This window comes from Paroedura picta, chromosome 1, assembly GCF_049243985.1.
Source record: "Paroedura picta isolate Pp20150507F chromosome 1, Ppicta_v3.0, whole genome shotgun sequence".
NCBI lineage: Eukaryota > Metazoa > Chordata > Lepidosauria > Squamata > Gekkonidae > Paroedura > Paroedura picta.
The window spans coordinates 135106293-135131924 of NC_135369.1; the positions used below are offsets into that span (position 1 = coordinate 135106293).

At 41.4% G+C, this 25632-nt stretch overlaps 1 protein-coding gene across 14 annotated transcripts in view; it reads right to left on the reverse strand.

Annotated features, from left to right (window-relative positions):
* ANKRD6 (ankyrin repeat domain 6) overlaps positions 1 to 25632 on the reverse strand; it is an 87081-nt gene that overhangs the window by 16355 nt on the left and 45094 nt on the right. For 6 of the 14 annotated variants that reach the window (XM_077304378.1, XM_077304368.1, XM_077304415.1 and 3 more), the window contains exons 3-7: positions 17092 to 17190; positions 15750 to 16001; positions 8488 to 8586; positions 6335 to 6433; positions 1782 to 1880 (exon numbers count right to left, since the gene is read on the reverse strand). In XM_077304378.1, the coding sequence (XP_077160493.1) occupies positions 1782 to 1880; positions 6335 to 6433; positions 8488 to 8586; positions 15750 to 16001; positions 17092 to 17190 (648 nt within the window). Of the gene's footprint in view, positions 1 to 1781; positions 1881 to 6334; positions 6434 to 8487; positions 8587 to 15749; positions 16094 to 17091; positions 17191 to 25632 lie in introns of all 14 variants that reach the window. The other 8 variants (XM_077304434.1, XM_077304395.1, XM_077304425.1 and 5 more) reach the window with 7 other exon arrangements.

Consider the following 25632-nt stretch of genomic DNA (forward strand, 5'->3'; position numbering starts at 1 on the left):
CTGCATAAAATGGTTCTGACTTATGCCAAAGAGTCACTACTGATTTCTCATCCTTTCTCGTCCTCAATTAATCTGAACAGTTTATTTACATACCTCTGATTTTTTTTCTTAACATATCACAGATTTTACATGTTAGTGACTGTGATACAGTGGCTTTACAACATAATTTTGCATAGGTATATGAGACATCTTAATCCTGAAATCCTTTGCTTAGCAGCAGCTTTTTTGGTTCACTAGGGCCCATTATGCACAGGCCATGAGGCCCGCACTCGCAGCAGCAGCACTTCGGTTAAAATCACCGAGAATGCATGCTGCCACCGCGAATGTGGGCGCCTCCCGGCTCCGGGCTCTAGAAGACCCGCGTTAAGCGAACGCGGGATCTTCCGGAGCTTCCCGGGTAAGCCGGGGCTGCTGTGCATAATCAGCAGCGCCAGGCTTGTCGGGCCGCCCAGCCTCAACCTGTGGTGTCCCTTAAGGGACACCGCTCGCCCCTGTGGGCTCCGTAGCGGCACAGAGCTGGCAGGAGCGACCCCCTGCCACCCCCACTCCCCCAGCCCCTCCCCATCTCCCCCGCCCACACCGCTGCACTTACCTCGGCCGGGCCTCCTAGCCCCGGTGTAAAGCGTGAGCCTGTGTGTGCTACGCCAGGGCAACCCAGCATGCCCTGCTCCCGTGCATTCACGGGAAACGGCGGGGCATTGTGCCCCATCACAACAGCATGCCGCCAGTGTGCGGAATCTGGCGCCGTACATAAAGGGCCTAGGTGGCACAGAGTGATAAGGCAGCCGTCTGAAAGCTTTGCCCATGAAGCTGGGAGTTCAATCCCAGCAGCCGGCTCAAGGTTGACTCAGCCTTCCATCCTTCCGAGGTCGGTAAAATGAGTACCCAGCTTGCTGGGGGGTAAACGGCAATGACTGGGGAAGGCACTGGCAAACCACCCCGTATTGAGTCTACCATGAAAACGCTAGAGGGCATCACCCCAAGGGTCAGACATGACTCAGTGCTTGCACAGGGGATACCTTTACCTTTAGGACAGTTACAGTAAGCAGTAACTGGTTCTGTTAAATATACAGTGTACTTTAAACTTTCAACAAGCCCTAATGATTTATTTTAATAAAAGTTCAATAGACCATTAATTTGTTCCTGTATTTATTCAAGAAAATAAGCAATGCAAAAACACGTAACTATTTGATTCACCTTCTCATGATGTTGGTCCATTAATTTCATGAGGCAGCATGGTGCTAACACTATTTGTGCAACCAGATGGTTGGTCCAAAATAACAATGCTGATTACGCCCCCAAATACTCAAATGTAGGGATTGGGTGAGAAAACTATTTTTGTTATTACATTACTTCTAATTTTTTAGATAATGCAAAATTAGCATTATGGATTTGTATTATACAATTCCATTTTGTTCAGCTATTGATCTTTTGCAAAACTATATAACATATTTAAAGAAATTAAATATATATGTTCTTGCTTTTGTACTTTTGCTTCAATTATGCCTCTCTTTTTAATTTTATATATTTTGTATTTGTATTTAGTAACAGATACATTTAATAAAAAATGGGGGGAAGAGGTTTATATATATTCTACATAATTCTTAACCACTCCAGGAACTCTATAACAGCTGCTACTCAGAAACCAAATACAACCCTCCTTCAAATTCATCTTCAATAATTTGATTATTTCTGGTAACTGCTGTTCACTTTATCTATGCAGACAATAATCCCTTTTAATATTTTCATCAATCTAGATGCCCTAGTTTTGTAACACTCACATTGTTTTTGATATCCGCCCGAGAACCTCCAAGCAGCAAAACCCGAACACTCTGCGAATGACTGTTTTGGCAGGCCAAGTGCAACGGAGTATTTCCTGCCTGCGGAATGAGAGAGTAAAACACACATCTTTAAAAGGACACAATTTAAAAAAAACAACCCTCTAACTGCAATTACATTCCTTCTGTCATTATGCACATTATATATGTTCTATAATATAATGTCTAAGAAAAAATTAGTCCTAAATATAACCTAAATTATGGGTTGGAAAAAAAATACAGAAAGACCAATGTTTTCTGCCAAGTTATACACACACCATTGCTTTTACAATCCCATTTACAAGTATGATGGTAGTCTCTACACACCTCCCACTGTGAGGTGAATTTTCTCTCGAAAATGGAATGAGTTGCCTTAGTAGCATGGTTATCTTTGCTATATAAAAAGCAGCTCACTGTTACCTCAGTCTCTGTTAGTTCTTTTTTTTTTTTTTTGCTTTATTCAGCCTTAAAAAAACAACTCTTGGTCAGAATGGTATTGAGACATTCTTATCAACTAACAATTTAAAAGATTTTATTTACTAAGAGGGAAAGAGCAGTTGGAATTAAGAGATCAGTTTTCTTTATACAAACATATACAGCATCTAGTTTTTAGTTACACACTTTTCAGATGTTAAAGGTTCCTTAACTGAGAGGTTTCTTTACTGTGTGCATTCTCCAAAGATGTTTGGGGTTTGTTTGTTTTTTTGTTCTTTTAATCTATAGAGTTGTCCTGAACTCTCTCTGGTTCCTAGAAAGCAGGCATGCTTAGCTCATACAACCACTTTCTCCCTTTTTGGATGAACCTGTCTTCTAACCTGCCCTCTAACAGAAGCTCTTTTTCACGTACAGGTGTCTTAGGAAACACCCTCGATTTCACTTTACAAACAAGGCAGGGGTCCTCCTTCTCCACCTTAGAAGTATTTTCCTTCCACTTTGACCAAATTTGGGTGTAAACACTTGACTCCCCAAATTCTCACTGCCAAATAACTGCCCTGGTTGTTCAGACACTGTGTGGATTAGCTGTCAATAGAAAACTCTGCTCTCTCACACTGGAGTTTCTCCTCAGAAGAGTTTTTCTCATAAGTTTGGTCAGAATCAGACCTCTCTCATTCCAGTCTCAGACTGATCTGTATTCTCTCCATCCCACAACCAGTACATCAATTTCCACCCAGGTGTGGCTAGCCGATGACAGGACTCAGAGGAGCTTGTAGCCCTGGTTCTGTCTGAAAATTTTTAACTCTTCACTCACTACTGCTGTTATTTCAGCACTTAGAACAGGACTTCTGGGGCTCCATTAGAGCTTCCCATGGGCTCTCTGGCCTTTCTCTTATATATTGCATTGATGGACTCAGCCATAAGCTATTCCTAGCATTGCCATGAAAGCATGGAACTGGCTGCTTCCATTGACCTAGGCGGGCATTCTTTTGTGGTTACCACACCTGGGAAAGGGGGCAAAGCCTGGATGCATACCTCTGCCTCAAAGCACCTTTTTTCTCCCCCCACATCCCCAATTCTTCCTTGGGTATGGCAAGGAGGCATGGACAGCTGACATCATTTCCAATCCAGTTCCAGGACTCCTTGAAGCCTGAAAATGTTTTAGAGGCTACTCCATGGTCAAAAGGTTGAAAAAGGATGAATTATTTAAAGAGTCATATTCTAAGTGCTGTCCATCACAGCAAGGCTCTACTGCAAGCCTTGGAAACACATGTACAAATTTTGTTATGTACTAATTCACAAAGTATGACCAAATGTTTGATTATCTGTAACCATTAGCATTATAATAAAGTCAGTAAGGGGTCCTGGGAGGCCTTACCGTTTACTGGCCCATCAGGTCGCCTGTATGGCTCCTGGGTGTCCTCCTCCAGCCTGATTGGCCATCCACCCAGCAGTTGACCAATCAGCATGCATATCCTGCCCCTGACCATCTCCTCACAGTTCTTTTAGTTTATCAGAGTCCTTTGCCCAGTGAGTTAGCCACTCCTGGCAGATTACGCCCCCCTCCCTTGAGGCCTCCTATGAAGGAAGCCTCTAAACAGCTCCTAACTGAGGCAAGGGAGGCCTTTCAAGAGCAATACATGGGATTCTGTAAGCATAAATGAGCATTCATTTCTTTTGAAGGGAGAAAGCTTTCCCCTTCTGCCTGGCAGTTGGCTGACAGGGAAGCCACAGAAAAGCTCCTGCTCACTTAAAATACTGCTGTGGCCAGTCTTGCTGCTGGAGGGAAGACGCAGCCAAGCCATGTATATTTCTTCTCCATGACTCTTTGTAGATTAGAGGCCTACCACACAGGGTTGTTGTACAGATGAAACTGGATGCTGTTGTGGAGGTTCTTTTGCTTCCTGTTTACAGGCACAATAACTCTGTGCAGTGGGCCTCAAATGTTTCAACTCCACAACAATCTGAATGGGAGGCCTTAAATGTTTCTTCTACACAACAACCCTGTCCAACCTCTAAAAAAGCCCTTTCTGCCTCAGTAGCTAATCTTTATACTCTGAAGATAAACTGTAATTCCAGGAGCTCCCCAGGCCCCACTTTGAGGTTGGCTACCCCTGGGTTGGAAATAGTCCTTGAGGTTTGGAGGTGGGACTTCAAAATGGTACAATGTCTCAGAGCCCACCCTCTAAAGCAGTCATTTTCACCTGGGAAGAGCTTTCCCTTCAGCTTAACTGCTTGGAGTGAGCTGTACTTCCAAGGGATTCTCAGACCCCACCTGGAGGCTGGCATCCCTAAACCTCAGTGAGATATAATGCTACAGAGTCACCCCTTCAAAGCAGCCATTTTTGCCTGGGGAGCTGATCTTTATAGTCTGGAGATGAGCAGTAATTCCATGAGATCACCAAGGCCCTCCTGGAGGTTGGCTGTCCTGGTCTGGAAATATTCCTGGAGGTTTGGAAGCGGGTCCTCAAAAGTGTATAATGCCTCCGCAGCGACCTACCCAGCCACATTGCACCCCCTGACCTGTTTCCAGTTAAGAAAACATTGCAGAGATGAGATAAAATTGCCAGATTGGTGCAGGTTCATGTTCTGGAATTCCACACTCCCTAGTTGTGCATAAACCAGACTAGGGTCAAGACTGCTGTTCACAGAGAGACCTCCTCTTAGGATTGCCAGCCTCCAAGTGAGGCACTAAACCCAGACCAAACCATGAGCTAGCACCCATTGTATTACAGAACACAACTGGCTTTACTACTAGTAAAATAATAAGTCCGCTGGCCCTCCTACTAGAATCCATTGAATTGGAAATCTGATTCAAACCCAATAATGAAAAATAAATGGCAAACTGTTATGTGACACAGGATAAAAGCAGAGTTTAACAATAGCATTGTTTTTAAAAAAGACAACTTGTTTGGTATGTTTGCATTTTACTTGTTGATTCTTTGGTCATTTGGTTAAATTTATTTTTTATTTACTATGTCTTTTCATTGGGAGAGGTCTTAATACTTCTGTTGGAAGATAAAATGTCTTGGAACTAGAAATCTGTCTGAAGAAGGTTGTGGTAGATTGTAGGAGAGTATAGTGCAGCAACAAAGTCCATTTCAGCCCTCGGAGAGTAATTCTTGGGATAGCAGACTCCACATGGACAAAGAACCATATGGGTCAGGCGGCTAAGGTGAATACAGGAAAGGAGACAAATCTTTTCTCCCTCTGCACTTGAAAAAGAAAGAACGTAGTTTAATCTTCTTCTTCCCTTTCCCTCCCAATCCCCTTATTTTCCACTATAACTATTTTCCACCTTCATATGATCACTGGCAGTCTTCAAACAAAGGTTGGATACACACTTTTCTTGGATGCTTTAGGATGCTCTGGGCTGATCCTGCGTTGAGCCTGTGTGGCCCCTTCCAACTCTATGATTCTATGATTCTACGATCCCTGTCACCTCAGAAAAGGGGTAAGAAGGGGCCACTGGATGGAGGGGAGGGAGATGAAAATACACTCTCTTTTCACAAATAGACCACAAGATCCAAGTCAAAATCCTGTTCTTTTTTTCTTTCTTTTCCTGCTCTTTTCTCCTTTGAGAAGTTTCATCACAATATAATACAAAACACAGAATTTTAAAAAATGCAACTTTCCAAAATGGTTTTAACAAAATCCTGTCATCCTTTCTAGTCATTTGGCTTTCTTATTTTCAAGATAAAATGGATGTTTATTACCATTTTTCTTGTTAACCTGATTGGTTTTCCTACAGCAGTTGCAATGAATTCCTTCCATACTAATAAGGATGCCAGAGGAACTCCTAGTGCTTTTTAGCTATAGTTAATGAAGCATTCAGTGTTCCTGAGCTCTTTCTGTGTCAGCTATCAAAACACAAAATTTCCCACATGGGCATTTCCTCATGGTGGAATAATCAAGGCACACTTAATTAAAAGGAAATTCAGCATCCTGCCACGAATGTCATGCTACTCATCAAAAAAATGTCACTGTTGGAAACTCCTCATGAGAAGTAACTGTGGTTTTAAAATTTGTTATTATTATTTTAGCATCAGAACCTAAAAGCTTCCATTCTACATGCATCTCACCTTGTTTCTGGCAAGAACATTAGCTCCTGCCTTAACAAGCAGTTTGGCAGACTGACTGAATCCATGCCAAGAGGCTTCATGGAGAGCTGTATTCCCATCCTGAAGAACAAATGTACAAAAGCAGCATTTAGAATATTGTGTCTATTAGTTATTTGTCATATTTTAAGATTTTAAAAAATCTAGCTCTTTGCTTGTGTTCCTACAGAGAACAATACTGCATACTCCTAGACTGAATTAGATATTCTGCACTTCCTTCAGCCATTAAGTAAAAATCTTGCTGTGCTTGCTATGTCGGCATTCAAGACCAGAGAAACAAGAAAAACAGTTACTCCATAAGCATTCCTATTCTTTAAACAAACAGCAAGACAACTGCTGACTGAGGAGGTAAAGGCCTGAGGAGGGGAAAGGAAAATTTGAAAGGGAAGGTTATTTTCTCCCCTAAACTGATAATGAAGAAATTTGGAAATCCTGCGGGAAACAAATTTTTAAAGTTTTTTTTTTCTTTTGGAAAGAGTTAAATGTTTCTCAGTAGTCTTTACTATACTCAATGTCAAGGTCCTTTCCTAACTAGAGTATGAAACTAGGGTTTTAAACTTGTTTCAAATCTTAGTTAGTTGTTAATGTTAAATGTAGTCAACATCAGTGCCAACACAATTGGGAATCTCAGCTGAAATGTTTTGCTTCTCTTTGGTGACCCCTTATAAGTTAAACCTGTAAAGGCCCCTCTGTAAGGTAGTTTAGGTTGAAAGAATGTGACTGGTCCATAATCACCTAGTCGGCTTTACAAGTTAAACCTGTAAAGGCCCCTCTCTGAAGTGTTCTAAAGTAACAGGTGTCATTAAGGTTGGCAGCCTTCATGTGGCACTTAGAAATCTTCTGCTATTACAATTGATCTCCAGACAATAAAGATCAGTTCACCAGGGGAAAATGGCTCCTTTGGGAGGATGGACTCAAGGGCACTTCATGCTGTGGAGGGTAGACTCTGTGGCATTGTATCCCCCTGAGGTCCCTGTCCTCCCCAGGTTCTATCCCCAAATCTTCAGGAGTTTTCCAACCTGGATTTAGTAACCCTACTGAGTAAGGTAGTTTAGGTTGAAAGAATGTGGCTGGTCCATAATCACCTAGTCATCTTTCTCAGCAAGATGGGGATTTGAACCTGGCTCTCCCAAACCCCACTCTAAAGCTCTAACTGCTATACCACTTTAATAGGGTGGCTGCTGTTGAACAGTAGCAAGCAGCCATACATGGATGAGTCATGAAAGTCAGGAGATAGCAAATCATCTAGACTAGGAGTGTGCATGTCTTGGGTCCCCAACCTTCAGGTAGAACCTGGAAATCTCCCAGATTTACAACTGAACTCCAGATGACCGAGATTTGTCCCCCCTGGGAGAAATGGCTGCTTTGGAAGGTAGACTCTCCTTCCCCATACCTTTCACTTGTAGAAACTGAAAACAGCAATGCTGTGGTTGCCAACAAACAGCTACTGAGGTAATCCATTTTTTAAAGAATCTATAGTTACTCTTTTTATCATTTTCAGGTTTATCAACACCCATACCCTTTCATTTGTTTTAGATTTCACTTGTTTTGCAACCTTTTCTGGTTTGCAGAAAGATCTGTCTTACCCGTCCACAGTGCAAGTCATGAGATTTAAGTATCCAAAGATATGACCGACTTGTGATTTAGTATACAGTCCAGACAAGGCCTGTGAGACTTGTCAGGGGGGATCTCATTTCCCCCATATTTTTTGCTGGATCCAGCATTGCCCTCAGACTCTTCGGCAGCCACCGAAGCTGTACAGCCTCTGAGCTGCTTCACCATTGTCAGGCTTACTGTGACCCCCAAGTTCCACCATCTTGAGGTATTTTACTTTGAGGGAAAATTAAACTGCCAGTCTATTTTTTAAAAAAGATTTTGGATTTTTTTTTTTGCAAACTTGGGAGGGGGAGGATGTCACCCAAGTTTGTAGAAAAATTCTGTTTGAAGCAAGCATGGCCCCAATCTGCAAATTTAGATATCTGCAGATGGAGACCACACTTTTAAAATAGATATACAGATATTTCAAGGGATATTAGTCTGTGACTTTACCTATTTTAGAGACAGCAGCCTGGGGGAGGGAGAAGGGGGCTGCCAAGTTTTGCACATTTTCCCTTTACCTTGTCTTGTCTGTCCAAAGCACACCCTTCATGGATAAGAGCTGCTATTACATCTGTATTCCCTACAACAGTAGCTCGGTGCAAAGCTGTCTGATCGGCCTGCAAAGAGAGCAAATTTACCAACATATTTTGTTTCAAATTGTTACAAATATAAATGCCCATACATTTTACATGTCAATGCATTCCCAATAAACAGCAACACACACAGTGCTAGTTAAAATGGACTAATTCTTTTGGCCTCAGCCCAGTTAACACACTGGCTTTCAAACCCAAACTCATATCATAGTCTGTCAAATTATATCAGTGCAGTGTTTTATAACACGATCTCCAGCACTTACAGCATTTTTATGTCTTGATTTTCCTATACAGAAAGCACTTGCATTTGGAAAATAGAATGAAACCTGTGTGTCAGTTTTCATGCATAGCTACTGTGCTCATGCTCTGTATACATGCGTGCGTCATGCCGCTTCTTTGCATGGTCATGCCTTCCTTGCTTGGAACTAACTACTGTTTTAGATTATAATGTTTGGTTCCACCAATGTAACAGCACTTATTGGCAGGTGGGCAATGTGCATTGTGAAGGGAGGGAGGACTACTTTGATTTCCCACTTTGCCCAGACAGTGATCTTTTGAGGGAAGTCTAACTCCCTGGATCTGACTCCGTTTGCAGGACTTCTCAAAAGAAACAATCAGGTCTGCGCACTTAACTGCATTACATGAGTTAGAAGCTAAGAGTCAAATGATACAGATAAAGACAGATATAACTTTTTATGCTGGAAGTATATTAAACTACATTTGTGGCGTTTCAAGGTATTTGATTTCAGGGCACATTTCAGAAAATAATTTAACATCCAAAAGACTTAAAATATATATCTGTCTTCATCCTAAATCAATATGATGAGCATGGAAGGGATTTTTCTTCAAATGTATTATTGTAATTTTCCAGTTATTACAATAAACAAGTTGAGTACAAAAGAGGTACATCTATCATTAGCCTAGAACAAGCTTCAGAAAGGGAATTGCCTTCTGAGTTGCCATCATGGGGCAATTTATACACACACACAACACGGTTGCATGTATGTATATTTTCTGAATCATGCAAACATATTTGGATTTCTTGACATTATAAATGTTGTATATGGTTTATTTTTGGGGAGGACTTTATTTTGTTGTTTTGGTTTATTAGATTATTTTAGATTTTAGATTATTTTTTGACTTAATCTTTCTAACTTTCATGTTACCTTTCACTGTTGGAAGAAGGAAAGCATTTCAGCAGGAGAACAATGTCAGCCTAAAGTGCTTCAGACAAGCCAATTTTATTTTATTTATTTATTCTTTGATTTATATCCCACCATTCCTGGCATTGCCAGCTCAGGGCGGCTTCCAACATAGCATAAAACAATGCAACAAATGAGTAATAAACAATGATTAAAATTATTTAAAACATTTTAATGCAGTCAAACATACAGTTGTATGGGTGACTAGAACAATCAGAGTGTCTTGGCTTTTCCAGGGAGGGGGAGGGAGGCAAAACAAGTGTTTAATCAAATTGCCTACAGGTATGTTGGAAGGCTAGTTTTTCAAGCTGTTTTCCAGAGAATCTTGGGATTCTTTAAAAGTATTCTGTTTTGTTTTTCACTGATGTTCAAAACAAGTGTCCCTGAATTTTATTGCTACTGCTTTGCAAGCGTACAGCTGCAGGGACATTCTGAGTGATTTTTAGTACATGGTCTGAGCTCATATGGACGAAATGGAGAGACCTAACAGGCCTGTGTGCAACTCAAAACCTCTCATAATTCATACTAGTTTAATGTCAGACAACTCAATGTAGAACACATTCTCCAAATAAACCTGGACCTCAATTAAAGAATACATTTGCTCCAATAAATGACCATAAGGGCATAATTGCATGATTCAGTCAATATGTTTCCAGTTACAGATGTGCAACTGGACACAGACACTGGGAGAACTCAACCTCAAAGTGCTCATTCACTAAGTACAGTGAGAAGTGAAGAAGAAGTTTCCAGTCTCTTTCCTAACAGCAGAAAGGGTGGCCGGGTGGCTTTTTGCCATTCTAGGACATAAGGAATCAGAGAAATGGGGGAACCCCCCCTCTGCACTTTCCACTGGCAAAAGTATGGTGAGAGGGAACCTGAACATTCCTTCGCTGATGTAGCTGCATTCCCTGTCCTACCCAGGATAGACCAGGTAAGCCTGAACACATCAGATCTCAGAAGCTAAGCAGGGCTGATCCTGGCTAGTATTTGGATAGGATACCTCAAAGAATTTCATGGCAGGAAACGGCGAATCACCTTCAAACATCCCTTGCCTGGCTGTCAGACAATTCTCAGATCTCCTGGCTAACAATACCACACTCCCCAAATGATCAACAGATAGATGAATGAATGAATGAATGAATGAATGAATGAATGAATGAATGAATGAATGAATGAGTGAGTGAGTGAGTGAGTGAGTGAGTGAGTGAGTGAGTGAGTGAGTGAGTGAGTGAGTGAATAAATGAATGAATGAGCAGTATTCATTTGTAGCACTGAAGAGATCAGTGATATTTAGAGTGAGTTCTCCCAAAGTACATCTGACTGTGAGTCCTGTCATGCACCTGTGACTGGCACATTTAAGGCGTACTGTATAGGTTGGCTCTAAGAAAAAAATGAGACGTAGTAGGATGCATGCATACAATGAAGGGAAGACTGAAAGAAGCAATATAATCTGATTAATAAATATAATCATAACCAACAGGTTGCCAGATAAGGTGTGATTGTAAAAAACAACAACACTAAATTGAAGAGTGTCACATTTCTGTATAAAATGCAGCTCTTTAAACCCAAACAATAATGTAACATAACTGAACAGGAAAAAGAGGTTTGCTGTCAGAGTAATGTTTTATTTGTGAGATATCAAAGGACTCTTCATTCCAGTTAAAAACGCTTGCCAGCTATTAAAACAGCCCTCAAAGGCCATATGCGAAAACAGTACATAATTTCAAGAATATAATTTAAAGATGTTACAAAAAGGCACATTTTTTAAAAAGTTGAAAAATTCTCAAATGTTCTGTAACAGAGAGAGAAGTTACTCCCCATGCCTCTATTTATGGGTGTTTTCACTTGCTTCCATTGTCACCATAGGTCTAAATTCCAGGAGAGAATTTAACTGATGATACCTTATTACTACATCGAGCACAGAAAAGAAATCATAGTCATTCCAACAACATGATTCACACACACATCCTAAATAGCAGTATAGCTTCCAATCTGTTGTAGGAAAACGATGGTACAAATAAAAGTTATAAGAGATGGTACAAATAAAAAGCACACTGACTAGTCTAAGTTTGTAACAATAAAACTGTAATAACTGAACTGAAAGGGCATTTATCACTGAGATGTATAGATCAAAAATAATTCCCATTATTTCCTGCAGTTCAGATGCAAAGAATTCTAAATGACAGTGCTCAAATGCCAGCTCTTGAGAAGAAAAAAAACTGGATGATTATTTTGTAACAAAAGACCCACTTGATGGACTTTGTTACAACATTATTTTAATGAGATTGGACTGACAGCAACAAGAAAACATCATGTAGTTCATTAAAAGCCTTATTAAACTTGCTGGCATTTGAAAGTGGCAACATCTGCTCTGTGAAATCTTTCTCTCCTAATAAAGTAAATCAGATCACAAAGCAGAAAGATAAATTCTCACATAAAACCTTCATTTTTATTTTTAAAGAGAGATTGATATTCAGCTTGCATACAAGCACAGGAAACTCTGTAAAATAGTGATCTAAGTCATGTTACATTTCCAGCACAGCACAGCATTCTGGCAGTGGAACCATCCTACAGTTCTTTTTAAAGCGGATAATTGGCCAGCCCTCAGACATAGAAAGGGCTATACATCAACACTGACAAACAATATTATGTTCCAATATCTGAAATGATGGTTTTCCCTCCAAGGTCATTGATAGTAGAAAATGAAAATGCAACCACAGAATCAAATTAAGTTACCTGGGTGTACGTCACATTTGGGCCATTTATAAACCCTTCACTTGCTCTTATTACTCAGTTTACTTACAAATTTAATCAACATCTAAGCCAACTGTCATTCTCTCTCTACAGCAGGGTGGCCAACTCCACGTTGGGAAATTTCTGGAGATTTAGGAGTGGAGCCTGAGAGGGTGTGGTTTAGGGAGGGAAGAGACCTCAACAGGGATGGGATTACTGAGATTCCACCCTCCAGAGCAGCCATTTTTCCCATGGGAGATTATCTCTGTCAGCTGGAGATCAGCTGTAATTCTAGGAGAACTTCCAACCTCACCTGGCAAACATTTCCTATAGTCCCTACCCGATCTATAGCGTTGGCTTATAATTTTGTTGCAGTATAAGGCAACTGAGCCATCACCCCAATCAACAGCAGCAAGAGATAATTTCTGGCTCAGCTCAAATCTTTGTCAAATCTTAGGTTCTAAATCTAGTACACAACAAGAAGGTCCTGTCAGTAGAACGAATGCTCTACTTTGCTAGTGTATCAAATAGCATATTCCAAATTAAAGCCTGGTGTTGAAATGATTATGTTGGAGGAGGAAAAGGAGGGAGAGGAAGAAGAAGAGTCGGTTCTTATATGCTGCTTTTCTCTACCCGAAGGAGTCTCAAAACAGCTTACATTTGCCTTCCCCTTCCTCTCCCTGCAACGGACACCCTGTGTGGTAGGTGAGTCAGAGAGAGCCCTTGATATTACTGCTTGGACAGAAGAGCTTTATCAGTGCTGTGGTGAGCCCAAAGTCACCCAGATGGCTTCATGTGAAGGACCGGCAAATCAAACCCGGCTCACCAGATTAGAAGTCTGCACTCCTAACCACTACACCAAGCTGGCTCACCCTGCGTGTGTACTAGATTAGGCTTAGAAGATGTGTGGCAAAATGTATCTCTGGCGCAAAGGACTGCCCATGAGATTCTGAGGCAGAGCTCCACAGCTTTAGTCCCTCCTTTCATCCTTACTTTTTCACATAATGGGATGAGGGAAGAGCTTGGACATATACTTCTTCGCACCCAACCTGCTCAGCTAGCAAAACCCTGCCACTGAGACACAGTACTCTTTTAGCTCAGTAAGTTTCTATCACATGAAATACTAGACGTCAAGGACATCCAGTGAAGCTGATGAGCAGTAAATTCAGAACAGACAAAAGGCAATACTTCTTTACCCAACAAGAGATTAAAATGCGTCCAGAAATGCAGTGATGGCATAAACAGCTTTAAAACAGAATTGATTGATTCATTTATTTATCATACTTTATTTATCATACTTTTCATGGCAGACATGTCTATTGGCGGTTAATAGCAATGATGACTAAAAGGTACCTCCACATTCAGAGGCAGTAAATCTTTCAATACCAGCACCAGGAGGCAACATCAGGGAAAGGGTCAGTCTCAATGTCCTATTATTAGCCCTCTAAAAGTAATTGGCTGGCCACTGTATGAGACAGGATGCTGGACTAGATGGACCACTGGTCTGATCCAGCAGAACTCTAATGTTCTTTCTCCCCTTGACAATCAGGAAAGCAGCAAAATCAGGCCACCATTAAACAAGATAAATTTCTACTAGGCTGCAGGGGTGGCCCAACTATATGTCTGTAGACTACAATCACCATGATCCCCTGCCAGCATGGCCAATTGGCAGGGACTCTTGGTAATTGTAGTCCATGGATATCTTGACAACCACAGTTTGTCCACACCTGTAGGGAATTCTCCAGGTGTGCAGAAACAATGCCATCTTAAATTAACAAAAAAAAGAAAAAGAAACCACTTGGAAACAACCTGATAAGAACTGAATAAGATCCAGGAGCATGAAACATTAAGAATAATTCAATTTCAGTTAAAAGGGACAAAGCAAGAGGATTTAGGGGAAAGGTGACTTCCAATTATTTTCCTCACCAATGTCATAATTCCTCAAGTGTCTCCAGCATATCCTCTCTTATTTTGAAGTAACAGGTTTTTCCTGAGGAGTTACGATGTCACTGACAGCTGGTCAGTAACTCTCCAGGATTTAGGAAGGAATTTTCTTCTCTCCACATGACTGGTGATGCAGAGAAGGCCCTTAACCATCACCTCCGGAACTAGTCATCTTCACTTCTGAGGAAGTGTGCATGCACACGAAAGCTCACGCCTTTGTGGGTCTGAAAGGTACTATTGGACTGAAATTTACTCATCTTCACAGCTGAGCTGAACTGACAATATTAATTGATAATGTACATACTGCAGTACCTGTGCCGTATCTGGACAAGGTCAATCCAGCAACCTTGCTTATTAAGGATCCATATATCTGCCAGCCCTTGAAATCTTTTCAGCATGAACAACCTGACAGAGAAAATAGCTATAAATTGCTAGTTGCCCAGCCAGTGGGAACAAAGACCTCCTAACCACCTCACTGAGTCTTGAAATACAAATAGTGTCTATTATTACTGAGGATCTATACATTAGCCGGTATCCTGAGATAACCTCTGAATTGACTTTGCTCTCTTCTTTGTTTACATATTACATGTACTTCCTTTTGCTGGGAGAATTTTCCATCAAGGACGGAGCTTTTTCTGCTAGTCAGTCACATTCCCTGGCTGCTATAGCCCTCAAATGAGCCATAACTACGTGCCTTCTTAAAATGTTGATGAATAACTTGATCTTTACATTATTTTATTAGCATGTTTTTTATTTGTTATCTACACTGGGTATTCTTATTGAACTAAAAAGCTGACTATCAAAAATACATGTTCAAGGAGTCAACCACAAGGTAATGAAATACAATTTTCTGAGATTAAGAACTTTTGGGTTATTTCTCTTTTATCCCAAATCATCATAATGTAAACAATAGCAGAGTTGTTATCCGCCTGTGGATACAGACATAGAGCAACACAAAGATCTATGAATGACTCAGGTAGTCAGGAAACTGCTGCTGGCTGAAATAGCCTCAGATCCCATGTCTGTGTGAACAGTATTGATTCAAACGTATCCAAATAAATTGGGACAGAACCCTATGGATCTTGACTGTGCAAACTGTTCCCAAGAAGCAATTCATATAGATATTTCAGAGTACATTTAATTGGATTCTATGTAAAAAGTACATCAGTAGATATTTCCCTAAAAAATCATTATAAGAAAGCCAGACATGCAACCATGCACTTTTAAAGAAACTCTGACATGCCAGATGGCCAATCGAAATGCTACATGCAGCTGTGTCAGAGAGAAGTTAAAGTCAAAAGTGCTAACCTCCTTCTCTCTTTGCAATCTTCTAGGGTCTTTTCTAGCCTTTCTCCTCTGCTTTTTCTTATCTTTTTCTTCCTTGACTTCTTTTACCAGGGCCACTTTTTCTTTGTCTATTTCTGAGGTACGTGCAGTGTGAACACTCATTGACCAATCAGAGATGGCGTCAGGATTCCAATAAGGACTTGCAGGTTTAGTAGGGAGAAGGAAAGAATTACTTCTTGGAGTTTCATACTCTAGAGAGCTGGTCTCCACAGGCTGAAATTCATAATAATCCCACTCAAGGCCACTGGAAGTCATTCTTCAACTAAGGATAAGGTCTTTTACAATACATGTTTAAGGAGCAACATCTGTAGAACATGAAGTCAGAATTTTAAATTCTCTACAGCACTTTAGAGTTTTTACATTCTATTCTAGTTAGATTCGATATTTGCTATAGGGGAGAACACAGAACTGAAATTATTACTGGCTTTCATGGCTCACTGAAAAACAGCAGGACAAGAGGGAGCGATTAGTCAATTAAGTGAGAGAGAACAGGCAATAAAACTGTGACGCTAAACACTGGAGGACAAGTTCTATCTGACCCAAAAGGGAATTGCAAATATCTTAGAATATAGCTTTTAAAGCTATTTAAAAATAGCAAAAGTAGCCAACTCCACAGAGGTTTTATCTGGAAAAAGAAATTGGCTATCATATTTCACCAAAAGCAGAGGGAAGAAAAGATTCAAATGAATAAGCCTGCAGTGCATATCTTAAATATGAGACTTCTTTTTTTCTTAAACTCATATGCATCTCCCACACAACACAGCCTGCATAGAATGTGGAGTTGGAGGGGGGGGGCTGGTTGAGCAGATTTTTAAAACTGCCAATAATATAAAAATATCAAGGTTATCAGTTAACACTTCTTCTGATCACAAGGTAGTAAACTTATGAATGGCAAAGAATATGTTCTGGACTAAATATTTGCCTGTATTAAAGTTGAGGTTTAATTCAGGGTTCCTAAAACAAAGGACAGCACACCATTAAAAAAAATACAGACTAGGTGTCCCACACTGTATACATAAGCTGATTACACTTTGGCACTATGCTTTTCTGCAGCTTGCAGATATTTTCAAAGAGATCTGGGCTTTGAAAACAAGCCCCAAGGCATTCATCTACAATGCCATTGTCTTTAAGTATCCCGCTCCACATGCTGACCTATAAAGCTTCAGAGCACACAAACAAAGCAAACATCTGTTCTAAATAGAAGCAGACTCAAAAAGAGACAACTTGTTGCCTCGTCTTTGGAATACTAATGTGGAGGAGGAGCTTTCTTTCAGGGTAAGAATGGTGGTTTGCAGCTACTCACATCATCCTGAAGGTCCACATCACAGCTTGCCTTGAGTAAGATCTGGACAACGCCAAGATGGCCCTTGTGAGCTGCAAGATGGAGAGCTGAGCGCCCATGCTGTAAAGCAGAAGAAAGAAACTGATGGAGAAAAACCCTCAAAGCCAGTTGTTTGTGCATAGATCTGTACATGTGTGACCTTTTCTTAATATTCCTCTTCCTACAGCCTCCATCATGTCTTATCAGATGGCCCATTATCAGTATTTCATTCTTGTTTCACAGCAGGCAATAGAAAACCCTAATTTCAGCACACCAAAATACTACAGATCTTTATCATTTTAGTCTGACAAACTTACCTCTCCTGAAAAAGCAATCTCTCTAAGCAGGGGTGGTCTTGGCCAGTGGGCAATAGGGGCATTTCCCCCAGGCCCCACTTATGGCATAAATCCAATAACCCAGAGCCCCATCCCACAAAAGAGAGGGGAAACAAGACAAGAGCAGGCTCTTGCTGCTACTTGCCCTGGTTCACTTTGAGGCATGGCCAGGCAGGCCACTAGTGGCAGTGGCAGCAAACTGAGGGAGGCCCACCCATTGCTCATCTCTGACAGGCAGGCTAGTTGTAGAGTGGTGGTGATTCTGTAGCCCTATCCTAGACTTTTGCCTAGGGCCTCAGAATCACTAAGACTCCCCGTCTCCAAGAAGCAAATGACAACAAATGCAGACAAGGTATATCATCAGTCTGAAGATAGTGATACTGGAGAAAGGAAGAAGTACCTAGGAAGACATTGTGGGTTCCCCACTATGCAATTGTATCTAGTCCAATGACTGCCACAATACACCCAGGCTTTCCCAAGTACAAGCTGCCAGGAGCGGGGAAGGAGGGCAAGATGAAAACAGGGTGACAAATAAATGTAGGTTGGCTTGGAGGTGAAAAGAGAAGGAAGGAGGAATATAATTGAGGCTACAAGGTCTTTTAAGGAAGGGAAAGAATTGGGAAGTGGAAAATGAGATGCCTCTACAAGGCCCCCGCTTGTATATTCCTATGCTATGATGCTTGTCTATATTTAAATAGCTATGGATGTTACAGGGTTGCCAACAGTGGGAGACTACCGATTGGAGGGGGTGTCCTTGCCAGTGACATCACTTATGGTGCAACCCACATGCTAGTAACACTCTAGCATTCACAAAAATGTCTATTCAACCACAGAATTATAGGAACACAAAAAGAGCCAGACTAGGACAGATCAAAGGCTCATCTAGTCCAGCATTCTGTTTCACAAAGTGACCAACCAACTGCCTCTAGGATCATTCTCCCACCTGTAACTGATATGAAGAGGCAAGGCTGATTGCCCCCATCTTCCCCCAACAATTCCCCCCCCCGAGTGGTAGCAGGCTGCACTGGCAGGGGGAGGCGTCTGCCAAAAAAGGACACCTCCATACACACAACAAATTCCAGAGGCTCGGTTACCATGGCACTTAATATTTTCATTGTGGCATATAGTATTTTCAGCAGTGATTCTATTCTCAATTCATAGTGTTCTCAATTCATAGTGGAAGTACAACGCTTATCATTTCTTATCAGAATATTTTATTTTATGACACAAATAAATATGCATGTGGTGCTTGTTCTTGCTTGTTTTTATGGAAACTTAATTTTGCACCATTAATTGGTGGCTGATTAATTCAGTTCTTAATCAACTGCTTTCTATGTGTACGTTAAATGCTGTGCAGTTCAGTTTGGTCATTTTAGCTTCAAGGAAGAATTCAGGCTTGATTTTATTCATTCATTCATTCATTCATTCATTCATTTTATTGGACTTGTATACCGCTGCTCTCAGCAAGCTGGCTCACGGCAGTTCACAAAGATGGTCTAGAACCCATTTATTTTTCTTTTTGGCAGTCCACAGTACCTGTAAAGCTCTACTCCAACACCTAATTTCAAATGAATCAACTTTCAAATAAATCAGTTTTCTTCACTGTCCAACTTTCACATCCATACATAGTAATGGGAATCCCATGGCAGGAATTAACTGGGTCTTGATCACCAGTGACACATCTTTACACTTATGAAACTTTTCTAACTTCTTCACAGCTGTCCCACATAGTATCAAATCTCCTAATTTCTTGGTTGCATGTTGGATTTAAAGGTGCTATTAGACTGCTACTTTAGACCAATACAGGTACCCACCTGAACCAGTCTCCCTTTTGGTGAAGATGGAGCCAAAGAATAAAAAGCCTTTAACAATTTCAATCTGTTATCATCCATAAAGTTTTGTAATTAACTTTGATCTTCTTGAGGAAGTTCCATGGGATAACTTTGCCAAATTCATTTTAGTACAAGCCCCCCTCCCCCCCGTGGCTGGATGGCTTCCCAGGGGCCTGGAAAGCACACCCGGGGCCTCTCCAACTTGGACAGGGAGGGTGGGAGCAGTAGGGGCAGGGCCAATCAGGGAGCAGCTGGCTACACCCTGATTGTATCTTTTGATCTAAACAATCATGCCAGACATGCTAGATTTCTTCAGCCTGGCTTGATTTATTTGGCTCTAGTCAAGAAAAAGAAAAACAGAAACCTTTTCAATGTCGACAGGCCTAGGCAACTGTATTATTAGCCTATGAAAGGCCACATGATCTGATTTGTAGCTGCTTCAATAAACAAGAATTCCAAAAGACCATTTTCTTCCTTTTCTCTTTTTCTATCCAGACTACTGATCGTATTAACTGGGGCTTTAAAACATGAATTATAACGGGTATAATATTTTAGAAAAAAGTACACAATGCTTACCAATATTTTCTCAAAGGTTTCTTTGATTTACAATTAGCTGGTGTTAACAGGGGGGAAAACTTGCTAAGGAAACCATCACAGCTTAATGCTGTTTGTTTTATACATATATGCTTAATAAACTATATAGTTCACTTAAAATGACATACAATCAAAAGACCTAAGTAATAAATTTGGGCCAAACATATATTTCAAAAGCAATCATGAGAAATCCAGAGTTTCTATTGACTCTTTTTTTATCATCATCATCATCATCATCATCATCATCATCATCATCATCATCATCATCATCATTAATTTGATTTCTATACCGCCCTCCTGGCAGACCAGCTCAGGGCAGTGTACAACATGTAAATACAATGGCATTTAATTAAAAACAGACAATAAGGTTTGGACTAAAATTAAATTGTACAACAATGTCACCTTGTGGCACTCCACATGGCAGATGCATCAGTGGAACGGCACCTCCCCAATAGCTGCCCTCTGTCCGCGATCCTGAAGAAAGGAGATCAGCCATTGAAGGTGTGTCCCATGTATGCCGGCATTGGCGAGGTAGAAGCTCATGATCAACTAAGTCAAACACTGACATAAGACAGAGAAATGCCAAGTAGTTCTTGGGGGGGGGGTATCCAAACATCTTTCCAGGAGGAGGAAGAGGAGGAGCAGCTGGTTCTTTATACCTTACTTTTCACTACCTGAAGGAGTCCCAGAGCAGCCTACAAACATCTTTCCCTTCCTTCCCCCACAACAGACACCCTGCGAGTCAGGTGGGGCTGAGAGAACTCCTAGAGAACTGCTCTGTGACAACACCGACTAGCCCAAGGTTACCCAGCTGGCCGCACATGGAGGAGGAACAGGGAATCAAACTCAGCTCTCCAGATTAAACGCTGCTGCTCTTAACCATGGCACCACACTGGCTCTCAACACACTGGCTCTCAACACACTTCAGGGGAAGGGACAGACAGCCCCAATCCCCACCACATCCATTAGAAAGCACCAATCCTCGTCATATGCACTGGCAACCAGTCAACCAGCATTTCCCCAGCACTATCCTTATTAACTGCAATGACTGGGAAGGCTTAGCTCCAGTAAGAAGGAATATAGTGTGCGTTCTGCAAGAAGTGAATGCAAACATTTCATTTGGTACAGAAGTGGCCCAGCAACCACACAAGCAGCAACCGTACTGCTCAGCAAAACACATTAATATCTATTAATATTTCCCATTGGATCCAGATTTGCAGAGCTTCCAAGCAGTAGAATGCAATGAGAAACTGACAGGGTTATCCATTTAAAGTGTTATACTCAAGAGAAAGTCTGTCATGCCCCACATGTGGCATGAGGATTTAATTAAAAGATGACTGGAAAATCAGGAATCACTGACATGTCAGGATTCCTGTTTATAATACAAAATAATACAAAATTTCGGGATCAGTTATATACATCTTTTGTTGTTAGTCAGACGTACATCCTAAAATGGGCCTGTGAAATGCATGTCTGATTGCAGAAGAGTTCTATGTGACCAGTGAGTAAGAGCACTCAGACCTTTCCCCTCGCATGAGGGGAAAAGGCCGGGCCAGCGCTTGTACGGCAGCAGGGCTAATCCCCGTTTCAACATGATGTCGGTGCCAGTGTAGACCCAGTCCAGGCCTGGTGTGCTTTAGGGCCTCCATTGCCCCATGGCAAGGGAATGCAGTTATTTCTGTGTTCCCTTTTCTGCCCTAGATACCAACACAGCCTATCAGGGGCAGGGAAGATTTGGGCCTGTAAGACCAACTCCTCGCCTCCTTGTGACAGAGACATACATACACAAATCTAGAAATTAGCCCCTGCTACAAACCCAGCTTGCTACAAACCCAGCTTGAGTACCCAGCTTGCTGGGGGGTAAACGGTCATGACTGGGGAAGGCACTGGCAAACCACCCCGTATTGAGTCTGCCATGAAAACGCTAGAGGGCGTCACCCCAAGGGTCAGGCATGACTCGGTGCTTGCACAGGGGATACCTTTACCTTTACCTTTACAAACCCATATGGCAGCTCCTCTCCCAAAGCTGCTTGTAAAGGGTGAAATGATTCAAAGTTCAATAAAGATTCAGATGGGTAATCTTGTTGGTCTGAAGTAGCAAAACAAAATTTGAGTCCATGGCACCTTTAAGACCAGCAAAGTTTTATTCAAGATGTGAGCTTCCGTGTGCATGCTCACTTCCTCAGCCAATGGAACAAGAATCATAAGAGTACAACTATAAGAAGAGAGTATATTATTTGTACATTAGTACGCAGCATCACAAAGACATCCAGAAATATGCAGCATGATAATGAAGATTGGATAATGTCGATGCTTACATGCTTGGGTGGAGATGGATGGAGCTAGCAACAGATCTCTTTTAATTATTTCTTTCTACAACTGGGAAATCATCTGCCATTAATCACTAACCAAAATCACATTTTTAATCCCCCCTATGTGCACAACAATTGAACCCAAAGGACTGATTTTGTTATTCTAAGCAAGAAATGATCAGATCTTCATTATCATGCTGCATATTTCTGAATGTCTTTGTGACTCTGTTTATTAATTTACTACTAATTTACTCCTTATATCTGTACTCTTATGATTCTTGTTCCATTGTCTGAGGAAGTGAGTTTGCACTTGAAAGCTCACACCTTGAACTCAAAAGTTCAGTAAAGTATTCCTATCTGTAGATTTACTGTAAGAGAACACACTTAAAGTATTTTCTTCTCTCTGTATATATAATTCTGCAAATTGAGGAAGAATCACATATCTTGCTACATGAAATCTACTTCACAAAAGTTTGTGCATAAATTCATATTTAATATTTTTATATAACAAAAGGAACTTTGACTCTTTGAAACTTGTACCCTGAAAGTATTACTGATATCTAAGGTGTTATTGGACTGTATTCAATATTTAAGACATCACAATATTTTTTATGGTAATAGATAATATAACTCTAAGCAGCAGAAGATAAAGAGTTGGTTCTTATATGCCACTTTTCTCAACCTGAAGAAGTCTCAAAGTGGCTTACAATCGCCTTCCCTTTCCTCTCCCCACAACAGGCACCCTGTGAGGTGGGTGAGGCTGAGAGAGCCCTGATATTACTGCTTAGTCAGAACAGCTTTATCAGTGCTGTGATGAGCCCAAGGCCACCCAGCTGGCTGCATGTGGGGGAGCAAGGAATCAAATCCGGCTCACCAGATTAGAAGTCAGCACTCCTAACCACGACACCAAGCTGTTATAGAACCTCCTATATCCATAGAAGTCAATGGGTTTAGAAGGGAATTATTCTGCTGAAGATGGCATTGGAAATTGGCTAGCTTTCTGGAACAGGCAGAAAAAACTATACATGTTTAGTGGGAGTAAAAAATTAATACTAAATAGTCTTTTAATTCATGTTTTTTCAATACAAACAATTAAAAAATGTGGATGATGGCCTATGACCCAGGCAGCTGGTTATCAGCTGTCTATATCATACAAACAGGGGAAGCCAGCAAAGTGAGTTTACTAGAGAGTCCTCCCCCCAAAAAACCCCACCTGTACCCAATTGGAAACTTTTCACAAATTACACAGAAAATAATATCTTAAAAGGTTCACATACTCCACTGCCCAACCTTCTATTTAATTTGTTAGTGTTCTTTTGTTGAACATTAAATACTTCTTTTTACCATTTTCTATAGAATGTAAATGCCTTTGCAAATATAAAACCACTATGGAAATGAACTTTGTTGTTACTGTGCTGTCATGTATTGTTTTAAGCTTTGGGGATTCCAGTGAGGCCCAAAGGAAACAGAATGGAGCATCACCATCAGGGATATTAAGGCAGCTTTCTCCAGCAGCAGTATGTTTATGCAGGTGACTACATTGATGATATGACATGACAAACACATGCAAGCTAGTCATCAAAAGCGTGTTTGCTGCTACTCTCAAAGTATTAACAGAATCTTGGATTTTACCTGAATTTTAGTAAAGCTTTTGATAAGGTTCCCCATGATGTTCTGATGGATAAATTGAAGGACTGCAATCTGGATTTTCAGATAGTTAGGTGGACAGAGAATTGGTTAGAGAACCGCACTGAAAGAGTTGTTGTCAATGGTGTTTCATCAGACTGGAGGGAGGTGAGTAGCGGGGTACCTCAGGACTCGGGGCTTGGTCCGGTACTTTTTAACATATTTATTATTAATGATCTAGATCATGGGTAGTCAAACTGCGGCCCTCCAGATGCATTTGCTGGCAGGGGCTTCTGGGAATTGTGGTCCATGGACATCTGGAGGGCCGCAGTTTGACTACCCATGATCTAGATGAAGGGGTGGAGGGACTACTCATCAAGTTTGCAGATGACACCAAAATTGGGAGGACTGGCAAATACTCCAGAAGATAGAGACAGAAGATAGAGACAGAGTTCAACAAGATCTGAACACAATGGAAAAATGGGCAAATGAGAACAAGATGCAATTTAATAAAGATAAATGTAAAGTTCTGCATCTGGGTCAGAAAAATGAAAAGCATGCCTACTGGATGGGGGATACGCTTCTAGGTAACACTGTGTGTGAACGAGACCTTGGGGTACTTGTGGATTGTAAGCTTAACATGAGCAGGCAGTGTGATGCAGCGGTAAAAAAGGCAAATGCCATTTTGGGCTGTATCAACAGGGGCATCACATCAAAATCACAAGATGTCATAGTCCCATTGTATACGGCACTGGTCAGACCACACCTGGAGTACTGTGTGCAGTTCTGGAGGCCTCACTTCAAGAAGGACGTAGATAAAATTGAAAGAGTACAGAGGAGAGCAACGAGGATGATCTGGGGCCAAGGGACCAAGCCCTATGAAGATAGGTTGAGGGACTTGGGAATGTTCAGCCTGGAGAAAAGGAGGTTGAGAGGGGACATGATAGCCCTCTTTAAGTGGCTTTTCGCACACCTTCAAAATCGCACAATGGTTGCCAATTGAAAACGCTACTGATTTGCCATTATGCACAACGTCGTTGACAATCTGCCACACACCTGAAACCGATCCGCAAAAAGCGCTTCCTTGTAGCGCTTTCAGGGAAATCCCCAAAAGTGGATTCACCCTCCGGAAAGCGCTACACTCCTGCAACCAATCTGCAACACTAGCGGGAAAGTTCTGTGCGTTACCATTGTTGTGGTTTCTACAAAGTCCCTCCCCCTGGCTCTCTCCTCTGATCTTCCGGCAAAGCGATCGCCATTTTTTTTTTCTCCGAGCGAGCGAAGTTCAACCCACCAGCAAGCCTGTTTAGAGGCTTCTCCGGCTTCAGTCCCTCCCCAGAGCTGTTTAGTCACTAAGCACAAACAACAGACAAGCCCGTTTGCTGATGTATTTTCCCTTTATTTTTTACACTGTTTTCGGCCGAAAATCGGGCCCATGAGGGGGGGGATTTTTTTTTTTCACTCGGGGGGAGCGTGGCAACGATGAAACGACAGCTCAAACACACCTGCCAGCTGATGGGTCTCTCCGTTGCAACGAATCAACACATATTTGTTGCAATGGGTGTTTTTTTTTTTTTTTTTTAAACCTTTCTTAAAGGGAAAGGGGCTGTTTGGGAGCATGCTAACGGCTGCCCATTGGCTGCTTGACGGCCAGGGGCGGGACGAGCTTGGCAATAGCGCTTCCTTTCTAGCGATTTTTGCTGAGACCGGAAGCTTGTGGGAAACGATAGAAACGCAACTGGATTCCACTACAAAGTCAGGTATGCATAATGACGAATTGCACTATTTTAAATGGCGATTTTTCGTTCAGCAAACAATTTGCTA